Source organism: Vulpes vulpes, chromosome 11 (genome assembly GCF_048418805.1).
Source record: "Vulpes vulpes isolate BD-2025 chromosome 11, VulVul3, whole genome shotgun sequence".
In the NCBI taxonomy this organism is placed as follows: Eukaryota; Metazoa; Chordata; class Mammalia; order Carnivora; family Canidae; genus Vulpes; species Vulpes vulpes.
This window is the reverse complement of record NC_132790.1, coordinates 20,106,345-20,129,972: the sequence shown is the minus strand read 5'-3', so window position 1 is coordinate 20,129,972 and position 23,628 is coordinate 20,106,345. Positions and strand designations below refer to the sequence as shown.

Here is a 23,628-nt window from a genome sequence, read left to right as displayed (position 1 = left end):
TGGCTTTGGGAATATGATCTGAACGAGGGATTGGGGTACTGCAGGTGATGGTGTGATGCAGGCACAGGAAGGCACACAGCTTAGCAGGGCAGACAGACTTTATTAGTGATATCAGTACAGCAGAGGTGCCCATGGAACAGGGGGGAGGGGACCCATGCCTGAACCAGTCCCCTCCTACTGCCCCTGCCGGACCCTACCAAGATGGGGCCTGGCCTAGACCAGTTCCTCCTGCTCCACCTGAAACATGGGGGTGGAGAGCCCGGGGCTGGCCTTGCTTCTTGCTCCTCTTATCAATCCAGTATTGTCACTTCATTGCAGGGATGAGGTCTCTCTCTCCCCAGCCCCTAGGCAGGGAACCCCAGCTACTGGAGTGGGGCAACTTTGGGGGGGACCTAAGGCCTAACGCTAGCCTCTAGGGCCCCTCCCTGCTCCACACCCTTGAGTTCCCTGGGGCTCAATGCAAGCAGGTGGAGGGAGGACTGAGGGCTTCAAGGGGTATGGGCCCCCAGGCGTTTGGGCTTGAGCGAACCCCACAGCGACTGAACGCCCCTGCGGACAGTCCACCCTACACGCCGGGCAACAGACTCAGCAGGGGGTGCTGGGAGGCAGGAGGTGGAGGCCTGGGAACGTGCATCCAGACACTTCTGATAGCGGAGCTGCAAAGAGGCAGGTGGGGCAGTCAGTCTCCAGCCTGCCCCATGTGGAGTGGGCGTCATCACTCCACCACCCTACATGCTTACCATGCACGCAGCCTGCACAGCCTCTGAAAGGCTGGCAGCATTGGGCTCGCACCAGAACATGTGGCAGCAGAAGGAGGCTGGGCCGGCAGCCATGATGAATGCAAATGTGTGGACATCTCTGCCCACAGCCAGGAAGGAGAGGAAACGCACCCGACATTCCCCCAGCACTGCTTCCGTCTAGAGGGACAGAACCCAGTTAAGAAGGAACAGCCCAACCCTCTCTTCTACTGGCATATCCACTTACTGGAAGCTCTTCCTCAACCACCCCAGGCTCCCCTCCATGGCAAGGCATAGCCAAGCCTTCTCCCACCCTGGTCTTTACCTGCTGATGCAAGATGGTAAGAGTAGCAGGAGCCACGCTGACGTGACTTGGGGTCCACTGCTCACGGCTACTGGAGGACAGGACTGACTCCAGGGCCCCGTTTATCACATCTACCCCTGGAAGATATGGACACAAACATGACACCACTAGGGATGGGGAGAGGATGCCTTTGCTCCATCCCCACCTCACCAGTCAACAGCCCTGGATGATGCTGCACAGATACCCCTTCCTGGGTGCCCTCCTCCTTGGCTTCAGTGATTTAGCACTTTCCTGGTTTCTTCCATATTGAATCCTAGGCTTGGTTTTCCTTATTTGACTCTGCCTCTTCCTTCAGCCTCCAAAATGAACTGATTCCCCAAAGCTCTGACCTCCCCACATCCTGGCTCTCAGTGTTTGCCCACATTCAGACATTATCTTGCATCATACAACAAGGGCACATCAGCCCCTATAAGCCACTCCTCTCCCACGACCCAATCTTTGTTTTGTTTTCTATCCACTTAAGGTATGTTGACTTTTGTATCCCACTGTGCATGCCAGTCATTACAGTGCACAATATCATTTACACCTTACAACAATCTCCCAACTGATTCTTTAACCACCATTTTAGATAAGGAAACCGAAGCTTACAGTTCCTCTGCTTCTCTATATTTCTAGTTTTCAGAACTAGAAGGACTGTCAAATCTTAGTTGGGTTCAGTAATTTTGGTAATTTCTATAATGTATTAAGAGGACAAGGAACAGAAGGTTCCTAGCTTTTAGATCAATCAATCAGTATCCCCCTGTAACACAGTGGTTCCCTCCACTCAAACTGCTATTAAACAGTTCACTCTTGCATCCCACTTTTGCTTGCACTCAGCAGAGATGCAAGGCAGAGGAAGCACACGGCACAGTGGAGGCATGGGTTCCAGTCCCACACTTCTCATGAATGGGCTGTGATCTACCATGTCTTCACCTTCACAACTAAGAGGTTAAACAGTGCCAACATGAAAGCATGCAGCTCTGCGGCCCACTCCAGGGCCCTCTTGCCCCTTTCAGTGCCTCTGGGTTCCCAGAGGAGCAGACCACATGGACCCTTTGTGGGCAGACAAAGAGGACAAATGTCTTCCTTGAAAGTCTTCCCTCATCTTGGCCTTGTTCATCTTACCTTTGGCTGGATCAAGGCCTAATTCCTCTCCTAATTATGTAAGTCCTCCAAAAACTGACCTCATCTGAGCTGTCAAGCCTCATATTTTACTACTCCCTGAGCTTCAAATGATTTATGTAGCATTTATTAACATCTAATCTTGGCAAATGCCCTGCTAGGCAGATTGGGAATACAAAGTAAGAGAAGAGGATGCCCTCAAGGGACACAGGCTGTAACTGTGGAAAAGCCTCTGTCTAGAGTGCCCTTTCCCTCTTGATTGTGTGAGAAACTCCTGATTCTCATCCTTCAAGGTTCACCCAAGACCCATCCAGGAAGCCTTCCCTGCTGCAGGGCAGAGTGAGGATGCTGCTGGGACAACTATTAGCACATCTTGTAACTCCTGGAAAACCTTTTTCCACCCTGGGCTGTGGCCATCTCAAGGAGGGAAGGCAAGTTTAATTCATCTCTGTGTCCCCAATCCTAGCACAGGGCTTATCTATTATCTACTTAAGGAATTCCAGATGCTTGAGCAAATCACCCTCAAGGCAACATGGGCAAATGCAACCAAACTGGTATAACCAAGTAACCTAGGAGCCCACAGAAGGGTGAAAACACAGGCAGTTCCTGAGTGGGTCAGGTCAATTGACAAGGGCTGTGGTGTTTTTGATGTTTATTCCAGTCTATGGAAAAATCTTGAAGACCATGAGTGTGGACAAGATATCAAAGCTCATGGGGCCATGGGGATGGGGCCTGACCTTGGAGTGTGGGGAGAATTGGTGTGGAGGTAGGGAAAATTGTGGAGCAATGTGGCCTACAAACAGTCTGCCATATTTGGTAACAACTCAGGATTAAAACCTATACCCTGACCCCCAGCCCTGCACTCCCAATCCCCTTTATCCTACTGTGCATTTTTCCCCGTATCATGTTGCCTTCCAACATATTACATAATTTCATTATTGTCTGTCTCTCCTGCCTAAATTGTCAGCTACCTGAAGGCAAGAATCTGTCAGTTTGGTTCATTAATGTGAACCAAGAACTGAGAATAGTGCCTCACACAGATAGGCATCCTACAGATACTTGTTAAATAAATGAATGATTTATGAATGAATGCTGCAGCTTTAGGAGGAGCCAATGTTAAACTCCTGGAGGTTAAAAGGGAGCATAAGACGAAGCAGGAAGTGAGTTTAGAGTTTAGGGAGCTGACCATTGAAGTGACGGGCAGCAGAGGGGCAGTCAAGGATCGTAGACAGTTGCTTCATCGTCGTGAGAACCTATGTAAGGTGGATAGAAGGGGGGTAGGGACAGTAACTGGAAGAAGCAACAAGGGTTTGGAAGTTGAGGGTGAAAAACAGAAAGAAATGAAAGCAAAGATGTAGGAGACAGCCAAGCTTCCTTCCTGCTCCCCACACATTATTTTCTCACCTCTGGCTCCCTGTCTGTGGCACTGCCACTGAATCCAAGTGGAATACCAACTACCCTCTGTAAAGACAGGCCCCCTTTCAAACTCTAGCTCAATTTCCATTCTTTCTAAGAAGGGTTTCCTTATTGGATCTAAGGTGCTCGTCATTAAAGTCAGTATGGTTTGAGGGAAAGAGCAGAGAATTGAAGATGACTAGGTTTGAGCCCTAGGCCTCCCACCTCCTGGCCATGTCATTTGAGGTAAGTCTCATTCATTGTTTCATATGTTCCTTTACCCATTCATCAAACAGTTGAGTTCTTCCTAAGTATCTTTTGATGTGACACTTGACCGCCTCTTGAAGCAGTCTTTTTGCCTCCCACTTCTCTTCTTCTGCTCCCACAATCCTTGTCAATTTCATCCTCCTCTGTCCATTAAATGCTGAGGGTCTAAAAGCTAGGCCTAGCCTCATTTCTCTTTTCACTGTGGGCTGCTTATTTTCAGGGATCAGTCTCCTCTACACTCATGGCTTTGATTACCTCTATAACCCAATAATGCCACATTTGAATCTGCAACCCAGACCTTCCTCTGTGAATCCAACTGCCAACCTGAGTTTGTCACTCAGCTTCCCCATCAAATTTGGCATATCTGAAACTGAACTCCAATCTCCATACCAAAACTGGCCTCTTCCAATGTCTACTACCTTTACAGAATGGCATCACCATCCAGTTAGTTTCCAAAGCCAGGAAGCCAGGAGTCAGCCTGAATGCCTCTGTCCCTTGTCCTACATTCAGTCAATCACCAAGATCTGTTGATTCTAATTGTTTAAACGTCTCTTCAATCTGCATACTCTTCTTCAGCTCCACCATAGCCCGTGATACTCTTCTTACCAGCCATAACTACCCCAAGATCCTCCTAATTGATTCCTCACATCCACCTCCACCTGCTAAACATTTTATTCCATGGTATAACCAAAGCCAACTTTTACAGAATTCAAATTTGATTATGCAAAGTATTTTCCTGAAAATTCAACTATAACTCCATACTGATTTTAGGATGAAGAACAAATCATTAATGTGGTCCATAAGGTCTGACTTGCGATCCAACTCCCAAGCCTCATCTGGTACCAATGGCCTTCTCTCAATGCCTTTGAAGTACCAAAGTGCCCTCCACTGTGGATCCACTTCTACACTGTTTAACCTGCCTGGAATGATATTCCTCTGCTTTATTCCTATCTCCATCCCACTTTACCACATTAGCCTCAATTCATTTTTTTGATCTCAGTTTAAATGTCACTTTCTCAAGGAAGTCTTTTCTGACTAAATCAAGTTCCTCTCTCACATAGTTTTATAGCACCTTGCTACTTTCTTTCAACGAATGACTCAATTTGTAATTACACATTTATTATTAATATGATTATTTGACTACTTCCTGTTTTGTTTTGTTTTTCTCTGCTGCAACCTTCTGTAACCTCCATGAAAGCTATGGTCATTGTTCTCCCAGGACCCAGCACATGGTAAGCTTCATAGGTATTTGTTGAATGAATGAAAAATAAATAACAAGTACTGTGAAAGCACTAGAAATATAAGACAGTATCAGATAGTCTCTACTCTCAGTTTCCTTATCTACAAAATGGATATTAACATAATCCCAACCTCATAGGAACATCAAAACTTAAACGACATATAAGGAAGTACTTCATAAGCAATAAAGCATGTCACAATTATGCTCACTGCTTCCTCTTTGGATGCTCACAGCTCATGGTTAGTGCTGTAATACCCAACCCAGCTCCCAGCTGCTACCTGATATTTCTAGTCATCTAAGACCCACCTCCTAACCCAATCAAAGCTTCTCTGTGAGATGCAAGAGTGGGTCTCCTGTGTGCCTAGTTCAATGGTTCAAACTCAGTGAAGGCAGGCCAACTGCTGGTATAAGGCAGGACACAGAATGCAGATAGGACAGAGGTACAGGAGGTGGGATGCATTTTAAAGAGCAGGGGGACATCAAGCATGAGGAAGGTCTGGTAAAAAAAAGGTTTTAGAAGGCAGAGGGTGGGGGCATAGCTTTGGGATCAGGATGGTGGTCCCTGGGTGAAGAAGAACATACATACCAACAGGTTTAGCAACAGGCACATTCCCCAGGTAATAGACTTGGAACTTTTGTACCAACTCATTCTTAGGCGCTGGAAATTCCACTGTGGAAAAGAAAAGGAGGAACAGCCATGGTGGCAGACCTTGCTCACTCCCAGGCCCCACCACTAGGGCATAAGCTGGATATGCACCCATCCAAGGCCCTACCTCCAGCCCTTCCCCACCTCCCTTTAACCAAAGTCCCTCTACTTATTTGATCCAAAGAATTTAGTCACTATGTGCCCATTTTTTATCATGTCCATGTAGTAGCTTATGCCTCTTCTTGGGTCACCTCACCTTTCTAACAAAGCTGAGCTGGATCTGGCAGGGTTGTGGCACTGACCTTGGAAAGGGACATCCACCAGTTTAGAGTGGTCCAGGGAGAGTCCGTTTACCAAGCAGCGGGCATTACGCCTTTCGGCCATGATCTGAGGAGAGGAGGGGAGGAGCGAGAGAGAGTCCATTAGGGCTTCATTGCCCCAGAGTCCCCCACCCCCATTCAATGACCCCACCCACATCCTTGTAGAGCAAAGGTGCCAGCTAGTCCAGGGAGCGGAGGGGGCCGTGCCTTAGAGCAGATCTCATGCAGGCTGGTGGCGATGTTCTTGGCAGGTGCCTCACAGCGAAACACGTGGCACTTGAGCATCTGGGTCAGCTTATCGCGAGCTACGTAGGCAAAGTCCCTGTTGGGGGAGGGGCACCTCAGTGTCTCCCAGTGCCATCCAGTGCGAGGCATCATCCTTACCCCACCCATGCCCTCCCTGTCCATCACAGCTCCTTCAGGGCTTCTGCCCTCAGGATGGTATCCTGTGGGTGCTGCCTTCTGGCTGGTGGGTAGACAGGCAAGCATGCCGAGGTGGGGGAAAATGGGCGAGCACAGCGGGCAAGAAGGGGCAGGGCAGAATAGGGGAACTTGGGTGCTTTGAGGTATCTGGTCCTGGTCTGGGAGGAGGAATGGTCAGGGTAAATTAGGTATAAGTACCTCTCTCTGGTTCCGGCAGCATAAGAGAGGCAAAGAATAGAGTCAGGAAGGAGGGCCCCCACTCTGACTGCCAGATGAGCCCCCACCCTAGGGTCCCAGGCACAGCTCCCACCTTCCACTGTCCCGCCCGACGCCCCAAACTCGAATGCTGACGATGGGCTGGGCATGCAGTAGGGCCTGACTCTGCGGCTCCACCAGCTTTAGTGTCTCGTCCTCCAGTTGTAGCAGCAAGTCCTTTCCCTGTGGGCCCAGGAAGCAGGCACTCAGTGGAGCCCCAGCTGGGGAGGTGACTCATCTCTGCCACCTCCAGCTCAGGGGAAGTCAGCCACAGCTGTGGGGTCCTGGCCTTGGTGGTGGAAGACCCACCTTGCAGGCTTCACTCTAGTAGAGGTCACATCTGTCATCCCTTATGTGACTCCCTTTATCATCTGGTCATTGCTAGAAACCATCTCCCAAGGCCCCAACCTGGGATCACACAACAATCTCACTAGGCTGTCACTTGCAAGGGGTTGACACCTCCCTCCCCCAGCCACTGCTCGGGCAGCCCAGCTCTCCTCTCTCACAGCTCCCTTCCCTTCTCCACTGAACCATACCCACCAGCTCAGCCCTCACCTCCCCCCAGCCCCCAGACATGGGGTCGTGCAGATTGTTTTTGTGGTAGGAAAGCTGACGGATGCAGTTGTTGACTGCCACACTGCTGCGTCCAGGGGCCAGCTCCTCCTCGGTCATCTCCACCCAGCCTAGGGAGCGCACGGCGAAACACTGCCAGACATAGAAGAGGGGGTGGGAGGTATAGGGTCTGAGCTAGAACCAGAGGACCTCCAACACAGGACACTCTCTGCTAAGAGCAGAGGAGTTCCTGACTCAGAACATGGCAGCTGGGAGGATGCTCCGAGCTAAGACTGAAAAGCTCTCCAACAGGATATAGTTGGCGGGAGGGGGATGGTCTCAGAGGAGACCCCTGCTAGCACAAGGAAGCATCTGAGTCAAGCCTGAATGGAGCCCCTGCCAAGCCATTGGGCTGCTTGAGTGAAACACTGATGTGCCTCTGGCTCAGAAACAGGGATCTATGCTAAGACTGGAAAAACTCCTAACTTAGGACCTGGAGAGGTTACTGAGACCAGAGATGCCCCCCAGAATATGACACAGGGGTCTCCTGCACATAGAGGAGCCCCAGCCTGAGGAATGGGCATTGGTCTTAAACAAACCTTGATTCCTGGGTTGGCATTCCGTGGGGGCAGCTTCTCCTCCTCTTGGGGTAATGGCTCTGGGCTGGAGGAAGATGGTAACATTTGGTACAGATGCTCAAACGTGGAGCTGTCCTCATGCCCCTCCCAGAGAGGTCTATCCCCCTGCCAGCCCACTGTATCATGCCTTCCCACTCACCTGAGGCTCTGAGCTGGGAAGGGCAATGCCCCCTCCTCAGCGTCCTTCAGTCCCAAATCCATAGGAGCCTCCTCACTGGGTTCATCCTTGGAAAGGGGAGAGAGGAGTCAGGACCAAAATGATGCCCCTTCTCCAGCTCCCCCATTGTAGAGCAGGTCCCCTCACCTTCCAAAATTCTCCATCCTCAAAGCCTTCTCTATGGGCAAAGCCTGTCCAAGTGAGCTATGAAGAGGGATAGGAGCAATAAGTGGGTAGCTTGTCTTGTTCTGGCAGCAACACCCCTCCACCCCTGTACAAAAAACAACAGGCCTGTGAGCTTACCTGAGACTCCTCTTGGGGGCTGCTCCCCTGTGAGGGAGAGGCCCGGCCTGGGGGCTCCCACTGGGTGGTCCCTGTTGGGATGTGCCAGTAGTAGGTCCCTGAGGTATCCTGGACCCTCATCCATCCAGCTGGCAGGTCGGAATCCGTCTCGAAGGCGTTGGGGTTCCAGAAGGAATCTGCTGGGTGGGTGGGGGGACTGATGAGGGTCTACCCACCCAACAAGCAGACAGTGGGTACTTATGCCAATCCCCTCCTGGAGATCCCATGGTGGACCGGAAGGGATGGGGGAAGGGTTCCAGCACAAAGTTCCTGCTTCCTCCTAGAGCTTGCAGTCAGGAGCCACACACAACATGGGGGACCACCAGCAGGGGACATGACTCAGGTCTCCTCCTGGACCCTGCTCCTGGCTAATGTGCCCACAAAGAGGGAAGGAGGAAGACAGAGAGAGGAGAAGGAGGCTGGGTGACCCTAACTGACCTCCTATCATATATGCCCATATCTCAGGCGCACACATACTTGTCAGCTCTTGCACACACACGTGCACTCAAACACACAACACATACAAGCCCTACTACACACCTGTGCAGCCACCACAAACACAAGGGTGTACACACACAGAAAATACCAGCAGAGACGGTGGGTATCACAGGTGCACACACATGTGCAGGGGCAAACACACACACAACCCAACTCCAGCCATACCTTAACGCAGTCACCACATACAGAGGTATGCACACACACGGTTATATGTATCAGCTCCTACCACATGTGTGCAGAGACCACACCCACAACAACCCCCAACACATGTGTGGGTACCACACAGATAGTGAATGCACACTCAGTCAACCCCTGCCTCGTGTGTGCAGATACCACACACACTCACACCTTGACCCCTGCCACACACAGATGCAGGCAAACGTCTTATGCACATGCACGTATACCTGTGACATACACCCCTCTTCTTCCAGCAGAGCCACACCACTCCAGCCCTGTAACCCAGCTTATGCCTCCTCTGCCTCTCCTCCCTACCCAGCCCCACCTCATATTCTGCCCAGCCTCATGCTACCCCTCACCTGGGCTGCTGTCCTGAAGGATGATGGCCAGGAAAAAGTCCTGGGAGAACATGGCGCTGGTTCCCAGCCCCTCCTGCCTCCACCCTCCCTCCTCACAGCCCCTCCAGCCCAGCCAGCTGGGCTCACAGCCTGGTGCTGGGCTGCAGAGAAAAGCTCATCCCGCCCCCTTCTCACCAGGGCAGAGCGCCTGCCAGGCAAGATCCTCCCCCGCCTGGCGCTCACTAAGGAGGGGCCAGGACCACCATGGGAGGGGACCTCCGTGGAGGGGGGAATAGAGGGTCCTCATAAGACCCTAGCCCTTCCTGCCCACATTTCTTCTTTCTAATCCTGACTCCCCTCCCCCAATTCTGAATCTCCATCCCACCCCGTAATGGGCATCAGAGTGCCACAGTCAAACCTAGTCTGGAGGACACCAGGAAACTCAGCCCCTCAGGAATACCTCAGCCACCTGGGGCCCTGCAAAGACTGTAGCTCTCAGCACAAAAAGGGTGTGGCTTCGGAGCTCCCGGGGATCCCTCCCCTGCCCAGGACCTGCCCTGCAGTTTGAGCCCAAAAGTGGGCCTTGAAGGCTGGGCCCCAGCAAGCTTGAGGCTGGGCTTGGGGCTTCCCTGCACAGCCCCCCTCACCTGCCAGGGCCCAGCTAGGCTGCAGCGTCTCCTCGGCAACCGCAGCACCAGGACGGCTGGGAGCGCCCAGACTGCTGACGTGCTTCCCGTTACCAGGGAAACCAGGAATCCTGACTGGTCCAAGAGGCAGCACTGAGGATACAGGCAGTCCCCAGACCCAGGCTGCTGGGCAACCAGGCACACAGAGGGGCTGGGAGCAGGTGTGGTCACCCAAGGTGGCCGCACACCTGATGCAAGCAAGATTCCTCACCACCCTGTTTGCAAATGAGGTAGGCCCATGGAGGAGGGGCTCTTGCCTGTTCAGCCTTCTAGGTAGCCATTATCACCTCTTCTCTCTCCACCCAGCCTTCATCTCAGACCCCAGGGAATTAAAATGCCTGCTCTTCCCCAGGGACCCTCCAGTGCCTTCGGGGCTCTCCTGTGGAACCTTTCAGGAGCACCAACAGCAAGAGCAACCGTGCCCTCCACAGACATACCCTTCTTCATGAAGGGTCACACACCTCTTGAATCTGGGGACCAATTCACCATCTTCTGACTGAGTCACACACCAATCCATCTGCCATCCCTGTTAGCCTGTACCTTCCTGCTTCAAAGAGCTTCATCCTTCCGATCTGTCCTGGAGGGGCGGGCTGCTCTCCCCCTCTGACCATCTGGGAGGCCCTTCTGGAGCCTGGCACATCTCCCTCCAAGCACAGCCCCACTAAGGCCTTTGCCGCACCACATGCACACATTTATTCAGGAATGTACATCTTCACTCCTGCATCGACTCATTCAGGCACTGACGCACGAATTCAAAGGTTTGTGCATCATTCATTCATTCATCTGTGCGTGCCGTCATGGTGAAACAGGTATAGCCATTTGCTCGGGAGTCAGTGAGTCACATAATGCTCTTTCCTCTTCTCCATCCCCATGTCACTACAGTAGTTCAAGCTTCTCCCTTTTACCTGGAATTCTTACCTGGATCACAGCAACAGCCTCACAGGTGGGCTCCCTCCTCCAGCCTAGTCTCCTCCAATGTGGACTGCACGCTACAGCCCACATGATTGTTTCAAAATGCTGAACTATTCTCTACTTTAGTAATCTTAATTATTTTCTCTTGCCCTCAGGATAGAACTCAAACTCCTCGCAGGGTGTGTGTGCTGTTATGAGCCTCTAACCTTCTGCCTTCGAGCCTTATTTCTGATCACCAGCCCCCACGCCCCTTGTCTCTCTCTCCCTGCTCTTCATGCCCCTCATCCTCTATAAGCCCAGCCTCCTTCCCTCAGGTTTCACCTGACTATCACCCACTCCTTCTTCAGGCCTACATGTAAAGGTCACGTATCAAAACTGACCCACCCCTCAACCCCATGCACACAGGCTGAATGTCCTCCTGCACATCTTCCATCCCAGTGCTCACCATGCTGATCAGAGCTGCCCGTCTCTCTCTGTACCCCCCTAGACTGTGAGCACCATGAGGACAGGAACCTCTGTCCCTTGTGCTATGCCTTCTCAGCATTTAGGACAAGGTCTGGCACTGAGTATGAACTCAACACAGGTAGTAAAGTTCATTCACTCTTCCATTCATTTATTTATTCAATCAACAACTCTGTGGAGATCCTAGGCTGGGAAGGACAAAATAACTTTTGCCCAATGCTACTCCATTCCTACAGGAACCAGACCTCCTCCATGGCCTTTATGATCACAGCACCACAATTACAAAAGAGTAAGCAGTGACTCAACCCTTTCCGAGGCTGGCCCCACCTCACTCCCTCCACCTTCCATAGCCTCCACCAGAGCTTGATCCTTGGCTGTCCTCTCTCGCTGAGGTTGATGCCCGTGCCCAGCAGGCCCTTCTCACTTCTTCGGCAGTTCTGGTCTCCTTCTCCCAGATGGTTCACATGTGCAGCTACTACAGCGACCACCCCAGCAGCCCCTGGACCAATCAGGCTCTCCAGTATCTGGCCTCTGTCTCATACCCCACAGCTAGGGCAGAAGTTCCAAACTAGCAACCTACAGACAAATACAAGACTCAGATTTTGTGTGGCCTGCATGGTACTTTGTAAAAAAACAGAACTGGCTGCTACCATTTAGAAATTGGGCTATTTCACATCAATGTCCAGTTTTTGGTTTTCCTTGAAAAGTGGCATGAACTGACTGGATGACATTCCCCCCCCCCCCCCCCATGCAACCCTATAGATAACCAGCTGGAATGAAGTAGCAGCTGCTCCTTTAAAAGGAGGTCCAAGCAATGACCATCGAAGGCTACTAACATCACAGAAAAGAGAAGCAACCAGACTTTGTCTTTGATAAAAGTACTCAATACCACCTATGAAACGTTCTTGCAAAAGCAAAACACACACACACACACAAACCTCTCAAATCCAAATCTGATCAAGGCTCTAGAACTCACTACCAAATCTGCAGGAAATCTAGGGGAAGAGAAACCTGCTCGATGCCACCACAGGGAGAGTCTACAAATCCAGACTCTGGAAAACCCAAGATAAATAACACTGTGTCTCTAATTTAAAACAACACTCTGCAAGCAAAAATAAAGAGAGACAGACGGAGGAATGGAAGCATGACATACAGACCCAAAGAAACTTTAAGATACACATCCACCATGGGAAGGTCTCCAACTAACTGGTTATTGATCCAAATAATCAAAACTTTAAATAGCAGGATGTGTGTGTTGGGGGGGGGGGTCATTTATTAAACAATTAGGAAATTATAAACATTGACTGGATATTTGATAATATTAAAGTTATTGCTGAATTTTTGTACTAATGATAATGGTTTTGTGAAAATTTTTAGAAGAATTTTGTTGTTTAGAAATGCATGAGTAAACAAACACTTATGGATTTGAGTGTCTGCTTTGAAATAGGCTAGCACCCAAGAGTAGGTCAGGGTATAGATGCAGCAAAATTAGTCATATGTTGGTCACTGTTAAAACGGAGTCATGGATAAACTGGGCTCATTATTCTATTCTCTCTACTTTTCTAGATGTTTGAAAATATCCATGTTAAGTTTTTGGAAAGGGGATGCTGTACTGCCTTTGGCTCACCTGCATGAACTACATGCTCCCCTGCAAAGGCTCCACAGTTTGGGGTCTGGTATAGTGCCTGCTGCCAGGTGCACACCCGAGTCTTTCCTAATCTTTACTTGTCTTCCAATCCAGAAAACTCTGGGCTTGTAGCTACAACCCATTATCTCTGTCCTCTGTTGCTCAGCTCTGTCTGCATCTCTATGTGACATCAGGAAATACAGAAATTCAATTTATTTAAATGGGACACATTTAATGATCAGTCCTTGGAGTCTAATACCTATTGTCCCCTCTTGCCTACCCCACAAAGATGGATATATTCATTCTTTCTTCTTTTATTTCCTAACTTTTAGTTAGTATTCTATTCCTGATACAAAGAATACAAAACGGTATCCTTACAACGCCCAGAGTAGTGCTCTGCACACAACCGACCTCAGTCTTTCCAAGTAGACATCTGTGGGGTGGTGCTGCTGTTGCCTCCAGATCTGGCCTGTTAAAAGCTGACTTAAGTATACCTGGCTCATCGTGCTGTGTGCATCAGTGGCAGGATAAGCAAGGACAAGAGCTCAGGTCTAGACTCAGTTCTACTATGATCCCAGACTGTCTGTGACTTGGGAAAGCTACTTAACCTCTCCAGGCCTACTATGTATGATGTATGGGCATCATAATAGCATCTAACTCACAGTATGACTGTAAGGATGGAATACAATTAATGATAAGCATAGGGCAGTACCTGGTAAGTGCTCCATAAATGCACCTAAGTCCACCATCCATCAGTGTGTGCATGATGGATGGACCTAGCAACTTGTGAAAACACTCTGAATATCAGGAATGGTTTCATCCAGGAAAACCTGGATATGGCCTGCTGAGGACTATGAGGACACCAGCTCTGTGGCTCATGTCTAGGCTGGCCCCGACATTGATTTGGAGAGGCCTGACCCCTGTCCACTTGCCCTCCCGGATCCCCCATGTCAAGCTCCATAAGGTACCTGTGTCCTCTGGGGAGCCGTAGGAGGGGCTGCCCTGGGATAAGGTAGCCCAGCTGGAGTCCTCGTCACTGGCTGCACTGTTCCGCATGCCAAACAGGAGGCTGGCACTCTTGCTGTGTTCTCGGGGACCGTCTGCAAGGGCCTGGGGTCTGGGGGGCACCTCCACACTCTCCGGGGGCTCGGGCAGCCCTTGGGGAGAAGACAAGTCCTCCTCCTCCTCCTCTTCGTCCTCTTCCTCATCATCCTCCTCAGCCTCCCCTGCCGCCTTCTCCTCTCCTTCATCTGGCCCGTGCTCTTGGGTGCTGATGATCAGGCCAGATCCTCGGAGCCCTCTGTTGGCTGCATTGTGGGCGGAGAGCTCCAGCTCAGAGTACAGGTGCATCAGGCCTTTGGGGCCCAAGGGTGCCATCTCAGGCTCCTGACTGGCCTCCTCAGCCAGGGTCAAGGTCACGTTGCGGTTCTGGTCACGATGGGCTGTGGCAGCCCGCCGGAGCTGGTTCTGGCCCTCTTTTAGCCACTTGGCATTGGCAGGGCCTGGCTCAGGCCCACCACCCTCCCCCATGGCACTGCGCAGGTCCTTGGGTCCCACAGCCGTGGCCTGCAGCTTGGAGTTGAGCAGCTGGTTGTGGGCAGTGTGCAGGGGCAGGGGTAGGCTCAGGGCAGGGCCTCCGTGGCTGTTGGCATTAATGGCCGACTGGCTCAGTGACGATGGAACAGACATGGCCTTGGCAGATCCTGTGGGGTGAGGATAGGAGACTGTGGTTGAGCCTCCAGGTCAAGACAGCAGCACCCCTGCTTCTGCCTGGGGCTGTGCTCCGTACCTCGTCATCTCCCTTATGCTCAGCACACTAGCACCCACTGCTGTGTCCTGTGAGCTATTTTCCCATGACAATGACTAGGCTCAACTCCTGTCCCCCCACACCACCACCCACTCAACCACCATCTCCACCAAAGGCTAGGGCCAGGCCTACAATCCACCCCAGCCCCAAATCCCCAGCCCTGAGCTTTCTGAGACAGCACAGCCAGCCCCTGCTTTGCCCTCAATCTCAACAGCAGAGCTTCCACACAATGGCTCTCTGTGCATCCCCACCCCCACTTATCTGACCGGGGCTTACTGTGCCAGGGACCCAGCTGGTGTGGGACTGGCTCATGTGTTCTGGGACTGGACACTGACTGCCCCCTTCCTCTTGCCACGTTGCTATCCACAACTTCCTACTGTGAGCTCCCTAGGCAGTGTTCCTATCATCAACCAGCCCCGAAGCCCAGGCCTACTAGGGACTGTGAGAATAGGAGAGAATGAGATGTCAAGGAGAGCTCAAGAGAATCAAGAGAATGTCCATCAAGGGCATGGACCTGGGAAGGAAGGTCACAAAGGAAAAACCTTCAGCCTCAATTCATGAATTGAATTGGCCAGTTGAAGCTACATCTTGATGACTGTTAACTATAAAGTATCTTACTTTGGACACCACTCCATCTGCCAGGCCCTATAATGCCTCATGCCTCAATCAACAGGAGCTTTTGACCTGTACCCTCCAGCCCTTTATGTCTTGATCCAAATGTCATCTTCTCAGTGAGGCTTTCCCTGACACCCTTTTAAAACTGCAAGCCACCATGCCCTCTCTCAGCAACACGCAAACCTTCCCTAGTGCCTAGCACCATCTGTCAAGCTATTTATCAATATTATTACCACTATTTGTTTAATCATTGTCTCCCCATGATTGCAATTTCAGTTCCATGGTGGAAGATTTTGTCTTTTTTTTTTTCTTTTCAATACAATATGCCTAGACCGTAACAAACCCTGGCACAGAACAGGAATTCAATAAATATTTGTTGAATGAATGTGTAAGTCTGCTCTCCTATCTCCTCCAGGCCCGATTTTAGCATCTCCTCTGCCAGTTGCAGGAAACACATTTTGGTCATGTCACTGTGTCTCAACCACTGCTCGTGGTGGCCCAAACAAATCCCACCTGCCGCAGGGGAGGGGATCTCCTGTTCCACAGTGACAGCCCTCCCCCACTTCCTGCCCCTTGGCCCCTCTCTCATTACAACCCCTTTGTGGAACACCTTCACTGCCTAAATATCCTTACCCAGTGGAAGGCCTCCTTCCATCCTCACCTTCTACTGCTCTAGTGTCCTCCTTCCCTGACCGCCACTGTAAAGTGCTTACTCCCTGGACCCTCATTGTCACCACTTCACAGGCCACCCTCCCTGACCAAGTCTTTCTCATCCTGGCCCTCTTAGCTCCGTGTCGCCTTCCACTTCCCCCATTCCCTCTCTGAGTCCTCTCTTCCTCCTCAACCCTTCTCTTCAGCACACAACTCTGTCTCACTGGCTGCCCCTCACTGCATACCTCTCTCTCTGACTCCCACCGTGTGGTTCCTTCTCTCCCATTTCTCACCTGAGCGTTCTCTCTCCCCCCTAGCCCCCACTGAAGAGTTCCATCTCCCCTAACCCCCTGTCCTGGTTCTCCCTGCACCCCGGGGTAGCTCTCAGCTCTGAGCACACATTGCCAGTGAGGTGCTTTAGGCTGTCTGACCAAGGCTCTGCTGTGCCTCAGGTACAGCACATGGTCCTGGGGCAGGAGCCATAGCTTGCTTTTCCATCATGCCTAGCTCCTCAAACCCTAGCACAACACTGTGCACACATCCGTGACCTGGATGAAAAAATGTTCCTGTGTGTCTGCCTCATGTGGAACTGCAGATCTGCCTGGTGTGGCTCCACCTGGGTAATAAGCAAACTCATGGTCACTGGCATAAACAAGAAAAATAAACAGCTCTGCCACTACCTAGAACCACAGTAATCTTCCAAAAATGGAAACCAGATTGTGTCACTCCCCAGTTGGAAAATTTAGATGGCTCACTGTTACCTTCAGAATAAGATCTGTGCTCACTAGCAGGACACCGAGAGCCTCCTTGAGCCAATCCCTATGACCTCTCAGACCTCCTCCCCCTTCCCTGCCTCTTTCACACTTTACATTCCAGCTTCACAAAATATGGCAGATTCAGATTCTAGAACATGTCACACCCTGACAGCCCTGGCTCTTTGTTTACAGTGCTCCCCCGGCTTGGAATCCTGTCTCCCTGAGTGAGAACCTCTGCTCATGTTTCAAAACTTGGCTCGGCAGGCACAGCTACTGAGCAGTGAGGCTTTCCTGTTCCGTTCTCTCTCTTTTTTGCTCAGGGGACCATTCCCTCCTCCATGTCTCATAATACCCAATGCCCCATTCCATCCAAACACCCGAGACTGTCTTATTCGACTTCACGTTCCCATTACCAAGGAGTGTGCGTGGTGTGTGTGCCACACAGTGGAGCCTCGATGTGGACAGAAGGGAAGGATGGAGGGAACAGACAACGTGTGCCCAGAGCTCAGAGCTACCCTGAGGTGCTCTCAGGGGGTAAGAGGGATTTGGAGGCTGAGACTAGTGGGATCAGACACTGAGGACAAACCTGTGTGGCCCCATGGGCTGCAAGTGGGCAATAGGAGTATTAGAGAGGCTGCTGGAGAATGATGAAGGGTACCTGAGAAGGCAGGAGGTCCCAGAGCAGTGAGACCAAGATCTGGGACAAAGGGAGGGAGGGAATTAGTGTACACTGACGTCTTGACTTGAAGGCTATTCCACAGTGGCATCCTCATTGAGTTTCAGGATGTGAAGACCCTGTGACTATGGCAAGCTGAGAGGATCACAGAGACGATGAGCCCTTCTCTGAAGCAGCAGTGTATGGAGCCAGGTTTTTAAGAGGTCAGCATGGTATTGACCTCCTTAGCACTTGGAGGTGTGATCTGGGAAAGGCACAAACACTGTGAGGCTGGGACAGTGAAGAGCCAGATCAACTCCAAGGCAGCCCTGTCCCTCTGGTCACCAGGGCAGAAAGTACTGGGGGAGAAATGCAGAAGCTCTGTTGTGAACAAGCACTGAAACCTAAGCTCCTGGTTCAAGGCATTGTATGGCACCATCACCTAACTTTTTGAGATCAAAGGATAACCAGCGACCCAGGATCCTCAAGAAGGGGCACACATTTTGGGGTTAGGTGTACCTGAAGCCTCTCAAAGGACGGCAAGAGCCACATGGATTCTGGCTCAAGGCAAGGAGCTAAGAGTGGCCACTAAGTGTGAAGGGGCTCAGATTGACTACAGGGATGGGGGTACATCCTACTCAAGGTCAAGAGTCCTCTAACCTGACAGCTTACTATTTGCAAGGCACTGTGCTAGGCATGGGGAAGAGTGATGAATTATGAAGAAATGGTCCCTCCCCAGTGGAGCACACAGTATAGCAGGGAAACCACCCCTTACAATGCAGTGCAGTGCCAGGGTCTGGACGGTCCCTGGCACTGATAAGCACTCCCTATTTGTTAAATAAATGATGGAGTATGATGGGGGTAGGAACAGAGCACTACAGGAGTCTGAGTTGTACTCTAGCCCAGACATCAGCAAGGAGCTGCTCAAGGAAAGACTTTTAAGTTGAGACAAGAGCACAACTCTCCTTGGACCACCTGGTGCACCACCCCTCCCTCCCAGAGGAAGATCTCCCCCTCCTCCTTCCCAGAGGAAATGGAATGGATTGGGGAATGTCCACAAACATTAATTTGCTGACCTCAGCACCTATCCTTTTATCCTTCTTCCTAAAACCAACTGCTTCATCTCTTAATTGGTTCCTTCCTTTCATGCCTTTCCAGGAATTTTATACCACTGTTCACCCATTTTCTCTTCTAAATAATCAACCTCTCCTTCTCAATGGGATCTACTATCTACCAACTTAAAAGCAGAATGTGTCTTGACCAATGGTCCTCCAGTGCCACTAGCTGCTCTTTCTCTCTCCCCATCCAGCTCAAGCAAACCTCTTGAAAGAGCTGTCTCTACTCACTGTTGTCATTTCCTCACCTCGCACTCAATGCTCAACCTCTCCAATCCTGCTTTCACTCCCAGAATGTCTCAGCAACAGCTCTCGCCAAGGTCAGCAGGACCCTGTGTCATCTAATCCAACCCGCACATCATCTTGGTTCTACTCTCAGCACTACTTGACACCCTGCTTCCCATCCAACTTTCACTTGTGGCTTCCCTGTACTACATCTCCCGGTTTTCTTCCTACATACTCTAGTTCCTGTCCAGTGGCTTCTGAGACCCTTATGCTGGCTCACCTTCCTCTATCAGCTGTTACATGCTGATATTTCTCATGGCTTGTTCTTAGGCCCTTTTCTCTTTCTCATTGAATATTCAAAATAAATATTTATTTGTGCCCACAGCTTCCGGTGCCACCTATACACTGCTTATTTCAAAATTTACATCTCCATTTCAGACCCCTCATCCAAGCTCCAGATGTGTACATCCAACTTCCTATTCAGCATCTCCGCCTGGATGTCTCAAAGGCCTCTCAAACAAACATGCCTGCTTATGTTTCTCTCTCCCATACATTTACTGGTCCTCTTTCAGGATCCTGGTTTATGGACTAATATAACCACCCATCCCGTTGTGCAAAACAGAAGCAGGGGGTAGCATCCTTAACGCTACTGCCTCCCTGCCTCCCTCACTCCCCACATTTAATCCATCCCCAGATACTGAAAATTTCCTCTCTGAGGAAAACGTCTGAACTTCATCTATTCTCCACATCCACTACCATCACAATCTCCACCAAGGACAAAGATCTTAAGATCAAAATTATTAACATGGCCTAAACTGTCATGCTCAGTGTGGCCTCTGCCAGCTTCAGCACTCTGCTCTCCAGCCTTACTGGCCTTCTCTTGATTCCTAGAAGACATCACGCTCTCTCCTTCCACAAGGCGTTTTGCAGGTGATTCTTTTCCCTTCTGCCTTTTTCCCTTCTGCCCTTCCCTTCTGCTAACCCGCAGAAATAACTCGAACTTACCCTTTACATCTTAGTTCAAATGTCAGGTTCTCAGAGAAGCCTTCCTTGGCCCTCTCTACACCTCCCAGACCAATTTAGCTTGTGCTCTTATGTAGTCTCAAGACACTATCCACCATCCACTTCATGGTATTTATTACACTTGTCATTTTATTCTTATCTGATTCCCTCCTGGATTATGGGACAAGATCTCAGTCTATTTTGTTCATAGTTATATCTTCAGTGCTTAACACAGTATCTAATATATGAAAGGTGCTCAAAGTATATTTGTTGAATAAATGATCAGATAGATGCATTTAAAAAAAAAAGATCACATTGTGTTGAGAGTATTTAAGGGGAGGTAGACAAGAGAGTATGATGTTAGAGCAATGAGGGAAAAAAAGAGTTTTGGCTTAGGTTAAATTTGGTAGCAGTCAGGATGGAGCACAACGAATGGATCTGAAAAATACTTAGGTAGCGGATGTGACAAAATTTGGTGACATGAGATGGAGAGTGTGAGGGAGAGAGGTTAATCTAAAATATTGCCCAGGATTCCAGCTTGGATAACTGATTGGAAAGTAGCCATTTCCGAGAGCTGAAGGAAGAACAGATTTGGAAGAAGGGAAAAGAGGGAACGCAGGGACGGTAATTCAGCTTGGGATCTGTAGGTATGGAATTTCTGTTGAACTTCAATGGAGATGTCATGAGGGCAGCTGAATCTGGAGTTCAGAAAAGAGGTCTGAGCCAGATATATACATATATACATATATATATATGTATATGTGTATATATATATATATATATATATATATATATATATATATCTGAGAATCACTAACAGGTATATATGAAATTTGAAGGCTTGGGAGTGAATAAAATACCAGAGGAGAAAGTACAGAATGAAAGAGCACAGCTCAGGATGGAAACAAGAGCTTTACCAACATCTACAGGGAGGGGAAGGAGGTAGCAAATGAGACCACGAAGGAGCAGACAATGCCAATGCCGGACAAGAGAAACCAGAAAAAAACGCTTCCAGGAGCGTTAATACACACCGCTGAATACTACTGAAAGGAAAGGGGGATAACAGGAAGGTGTCCATTGGAGTCGGACACATGGAGGTCTCCGGTGACCTTGGCTCCAGCATGTCAGTGGGTGTCAGTGGTTTTAGGAATGAATGGGAAGTGAGGACATGACGGCAAGTGCAGGCAAGGTTTGGGCTTTGAAAGAGTAGAGGGAGATGGGACTGTGCTGGAGAGGCTGGGAATGCGAGAAATGCACAGGCAGATGCAAAACGGGATTCGGAATAACCTCTGAATTGGCGGCTGGAAAACTGCTCTCCAGGAGTGCTGCTGCTAGCGCTAGGCCTCCTGGCCAAGCCGGGGCACAGTGGGCCCCAGGGCACACCCCTCGGTCGCCGAGGGCAACTGAATGCGGCTTGACAGATTCCAGGCCCGGGACCCTGCAGAAATCCGCGCGGGCCCTGCCTACCTCACCCCACGTCCCACTGCCAGCCCCTTCCCCCTCCCCCATCGCCCCTCGCTGCGTGGCCCCCGGACTCGCCCCCCTCCAGCCCCGAGGGGCCAGAGGTAAATAAAGGTCGGGGAGGGGGTCTTGTGAGGACCGAGGTGGCGCCTACAAGGTGGGGGCTGGGGGACTGGCGACGGTCCGAACGCGCGCGGCGGGAGTACCGCCCGCGGGGATGTGGCCTGACCAGGGGCCCCCCAGGCCGCCGCGGGGAAGGGGCTGCGGGGTCCGCTGCCCGCAGAGGGGGGTCGGGATCCGGCCTCCGGGGCTAGGCCCGGGGCTGGGGCAGCTCCTACCTGCGCGGGGAGGCCCCAGGCCCAGGTGGCGGAGGTGGCTCAGGCTGCGGGGCTCCGGCTCCGCGGCGCCTTCTCCATCACAACATCCCCCGCCCTGGAGCGCGCGGGCCGCGGGGCCGCGCCCCGAGCAGCGGAGGCGCGCGCCGGGCGGCGGGGGGGGGGGGGGAGGGGGCGGAGGGCCGCCATCTTGGGCCGCGCGCGGGCGCGAGCGCGCGAGCCCGTCGCAGAGGGCGCTTGCCGCAGCTCCCCCGAGGGCCCCGCCCTGCGGGACCCCGGGCCTCAGCCCCCGGGTCCCAGAGCGCTGCGGCCGCCCGGCCCGGCACCGCCCTCCGCCGCGAGGCCGCGGACTCACCGAGCGCGCCCCGCAGGGCCCTGGGCCCGCACCCCGGCGCGCGCCGCAGCGGCGGGGCTGGAGCGCGAGCGGCTGTGGCGGCGGCCGGGCCGCGGCCGGGGCCGCGTGAGGAGGGGCTCTGAGGCGGCGGCCTGCTCCGCCCGGGCGGCCGCAGTCCCCGGGGGCCTGCTGGAGAGGCGAGGACGCAGCGAGGCTGACAATAGTAGAGCGCGCTTACTGCCCGCTCGCGCCGTGCCCGGCTCCGTGTTAAACCGTTGGCAGGCACCGTCCTCACATCGGCCGTGTGGAGACACCACCGTTCCCCTTATTTTTGTCAGAGACAGATGCTGAGATTCTGAAAGGTAAAGCGACTTGCCTGCAGTCACAAGTAAGTGGTGAAAGCAGACCGAGACCGCGAGGTTTCGTAACCCTCCACCCCTGCCGCTGGAGGTAGAGCTGTGTGACACCAGGGTCCCTCGTCCGCGCCTAGAATAAATCCTCCCCTGGTGGAAATTCACAAGACGGGAGGAAAAAGGGAAAGTGTGGAGGAAGAGTGTGAAGGAGGGAATGGAGGGGCGCCATGCTGCGCAGACTACTCCCCGGATGCTGTGTTAATTCCCGGGGGTCAGCTCAGTGGATGAGAGGCCACCAAGGATATGAGGGGAGATGTGTTCCCATCCAGAAACCTTCCAGTGGTTCACTCCTCTAAGACAGAGGTTTCAATTTATTGTAAATGCTAACCGTGGAGCAACTGACTGGAGAAGCCCTCAAAGTACCCAAAACTAAAGGTGTCCAAATCTAAATTCCTTATTTCATCTATTTTATTTGGCCTCCTAAGAAGTTTCACTGGGATGAAAAAGAATCCTCCCAACACACACACACACACACACACACACACACACACTACGCTGGATGCAAGTCCACTTTGTCCATGGCACTATCACCTACTGGATTACCCAAGCCAGAAGCCTCAAGCTCATCCTTGACTACACTTTCACTTAACTTGAGGTGAATATAAATGTTTTAAGTTTATTTATTATGGAAAACTTCAGATATATATAAAAGGACACTGACAGTATAATGAACCTTCATATGCCCATCATTCATTTTCAATAATTATCAAATCCTGGCCAAGAGTTTACTAGGATTTGACAAACATCTATGATGTGGGAACCATGTACGAGGTCCCAACCTAGAATCGAAGGACTCAAAGATAAATCAGATTTAACTGTAACCCAACCTGAAGGATATAACATCTGACCTTCATTCTTAAAAGATGAGTAATTACCCAAAAGTGGAAAGGTATCTTCATTCATCCATGTATTTTCTTTCAACAAATTGTTATTAAGTGTGAGGCACTGTCCTTGGTACTAGGAACAGGTAAAGAAACAAGATTCAGTCCCTATCTTCATGAAACTTGAATAACAGGGGAGAGATATTAAACATGTGGTTAGAAATGTGGTGAGTATCTTGAGAGATGCTATGGGTGGACTAAAATTGACCTGGGAGGTTTGGAAAGGCTTTCATAAGGAAATG

The 23,628-nt window shown here is 51.2% G+C and overlaps 1 protein-coding gene across 8 annotated transcripts; it reads right to left on the bottom strand.

The window, feature by feature from the left end:
• Positions 1–80: 80 nt before the first annotated feature.
• APBB1 (amyloid beta precursor protein binding family B member 1) lies at positions 81–22,680 on the bottom strand. Of its 8 annotated transcripts, none has more exons than XM_072725760.1 (14): positions 22,469–22,680; positions 14,106–14,840; positions 8,399–8,574; positions 8,243–8,299; positions 8,078–8,163; positions 7,900–7,963; positions 7,304–7,453; positions 6,804–6,931; positions 6,278–6,392; positions 6,053–6,137; positions 5,691–5,774; positions 1,063–1,178; positions 741–917; positions 81–656 (listed from the first exon to the last, which is right to left on the bottom strand). In XM_072725760.1, the coding sequence occupies exons 2-14, from the start codon at positions 14,824–14,826 to the stop codon at positions 489–491; spliced, it is 2,127 nt and encodes a 708-aa protein (XP_072581861.1). In that variant the 5' UTR covers positions 14,827–14,840; positions 22,469–22,680; the 3' UTR covers positions 81–488. The 8 variants fall into 8 exon arrangements, with proteins under 8 accessions (XP_072581861.1, XP_072581863.1, XP_072581859.1 ...); XM_072725762.1 differs by having other exon boundaries at positions 8,399–8,577; positions 22,469–22,580; XM_072725758.1 differs by lacking the exon at positions 22,469–22,680 and adding an exon at positions 22,114–22,167 and having other exon boundaries at positions 8,399–8,577.
• Between the last annotated feature and the right edge of the window lie 948 nt (positions 22,681–23,628).

Excerpts from the sequence above, each read along its gene's own strand:
- APBB1 (XM_072725762.1), bottom strand. The coding sequence starts at position 14,826 with ATGTCTGTTCCATCGTCACTGAGCCAGTCGGCCATTAATGCCAACAGC. Across the intron at positions 7,964-8,077 it reads TTCCCAGCTCAGAGCCTCAG|CCCAGAGCCATTACCCCAAG; the intron begins GTGAGTGGGAAG and ends ATCTTCCTCCAG. Across the intron at positions 657-740 it reads CTGTGCAGGCTGCGTGCATG|CTCCGCTATCAGAAGTGTCT; the intron begins GTAAGCATGTAG and ends GCCTCTTTGCAG.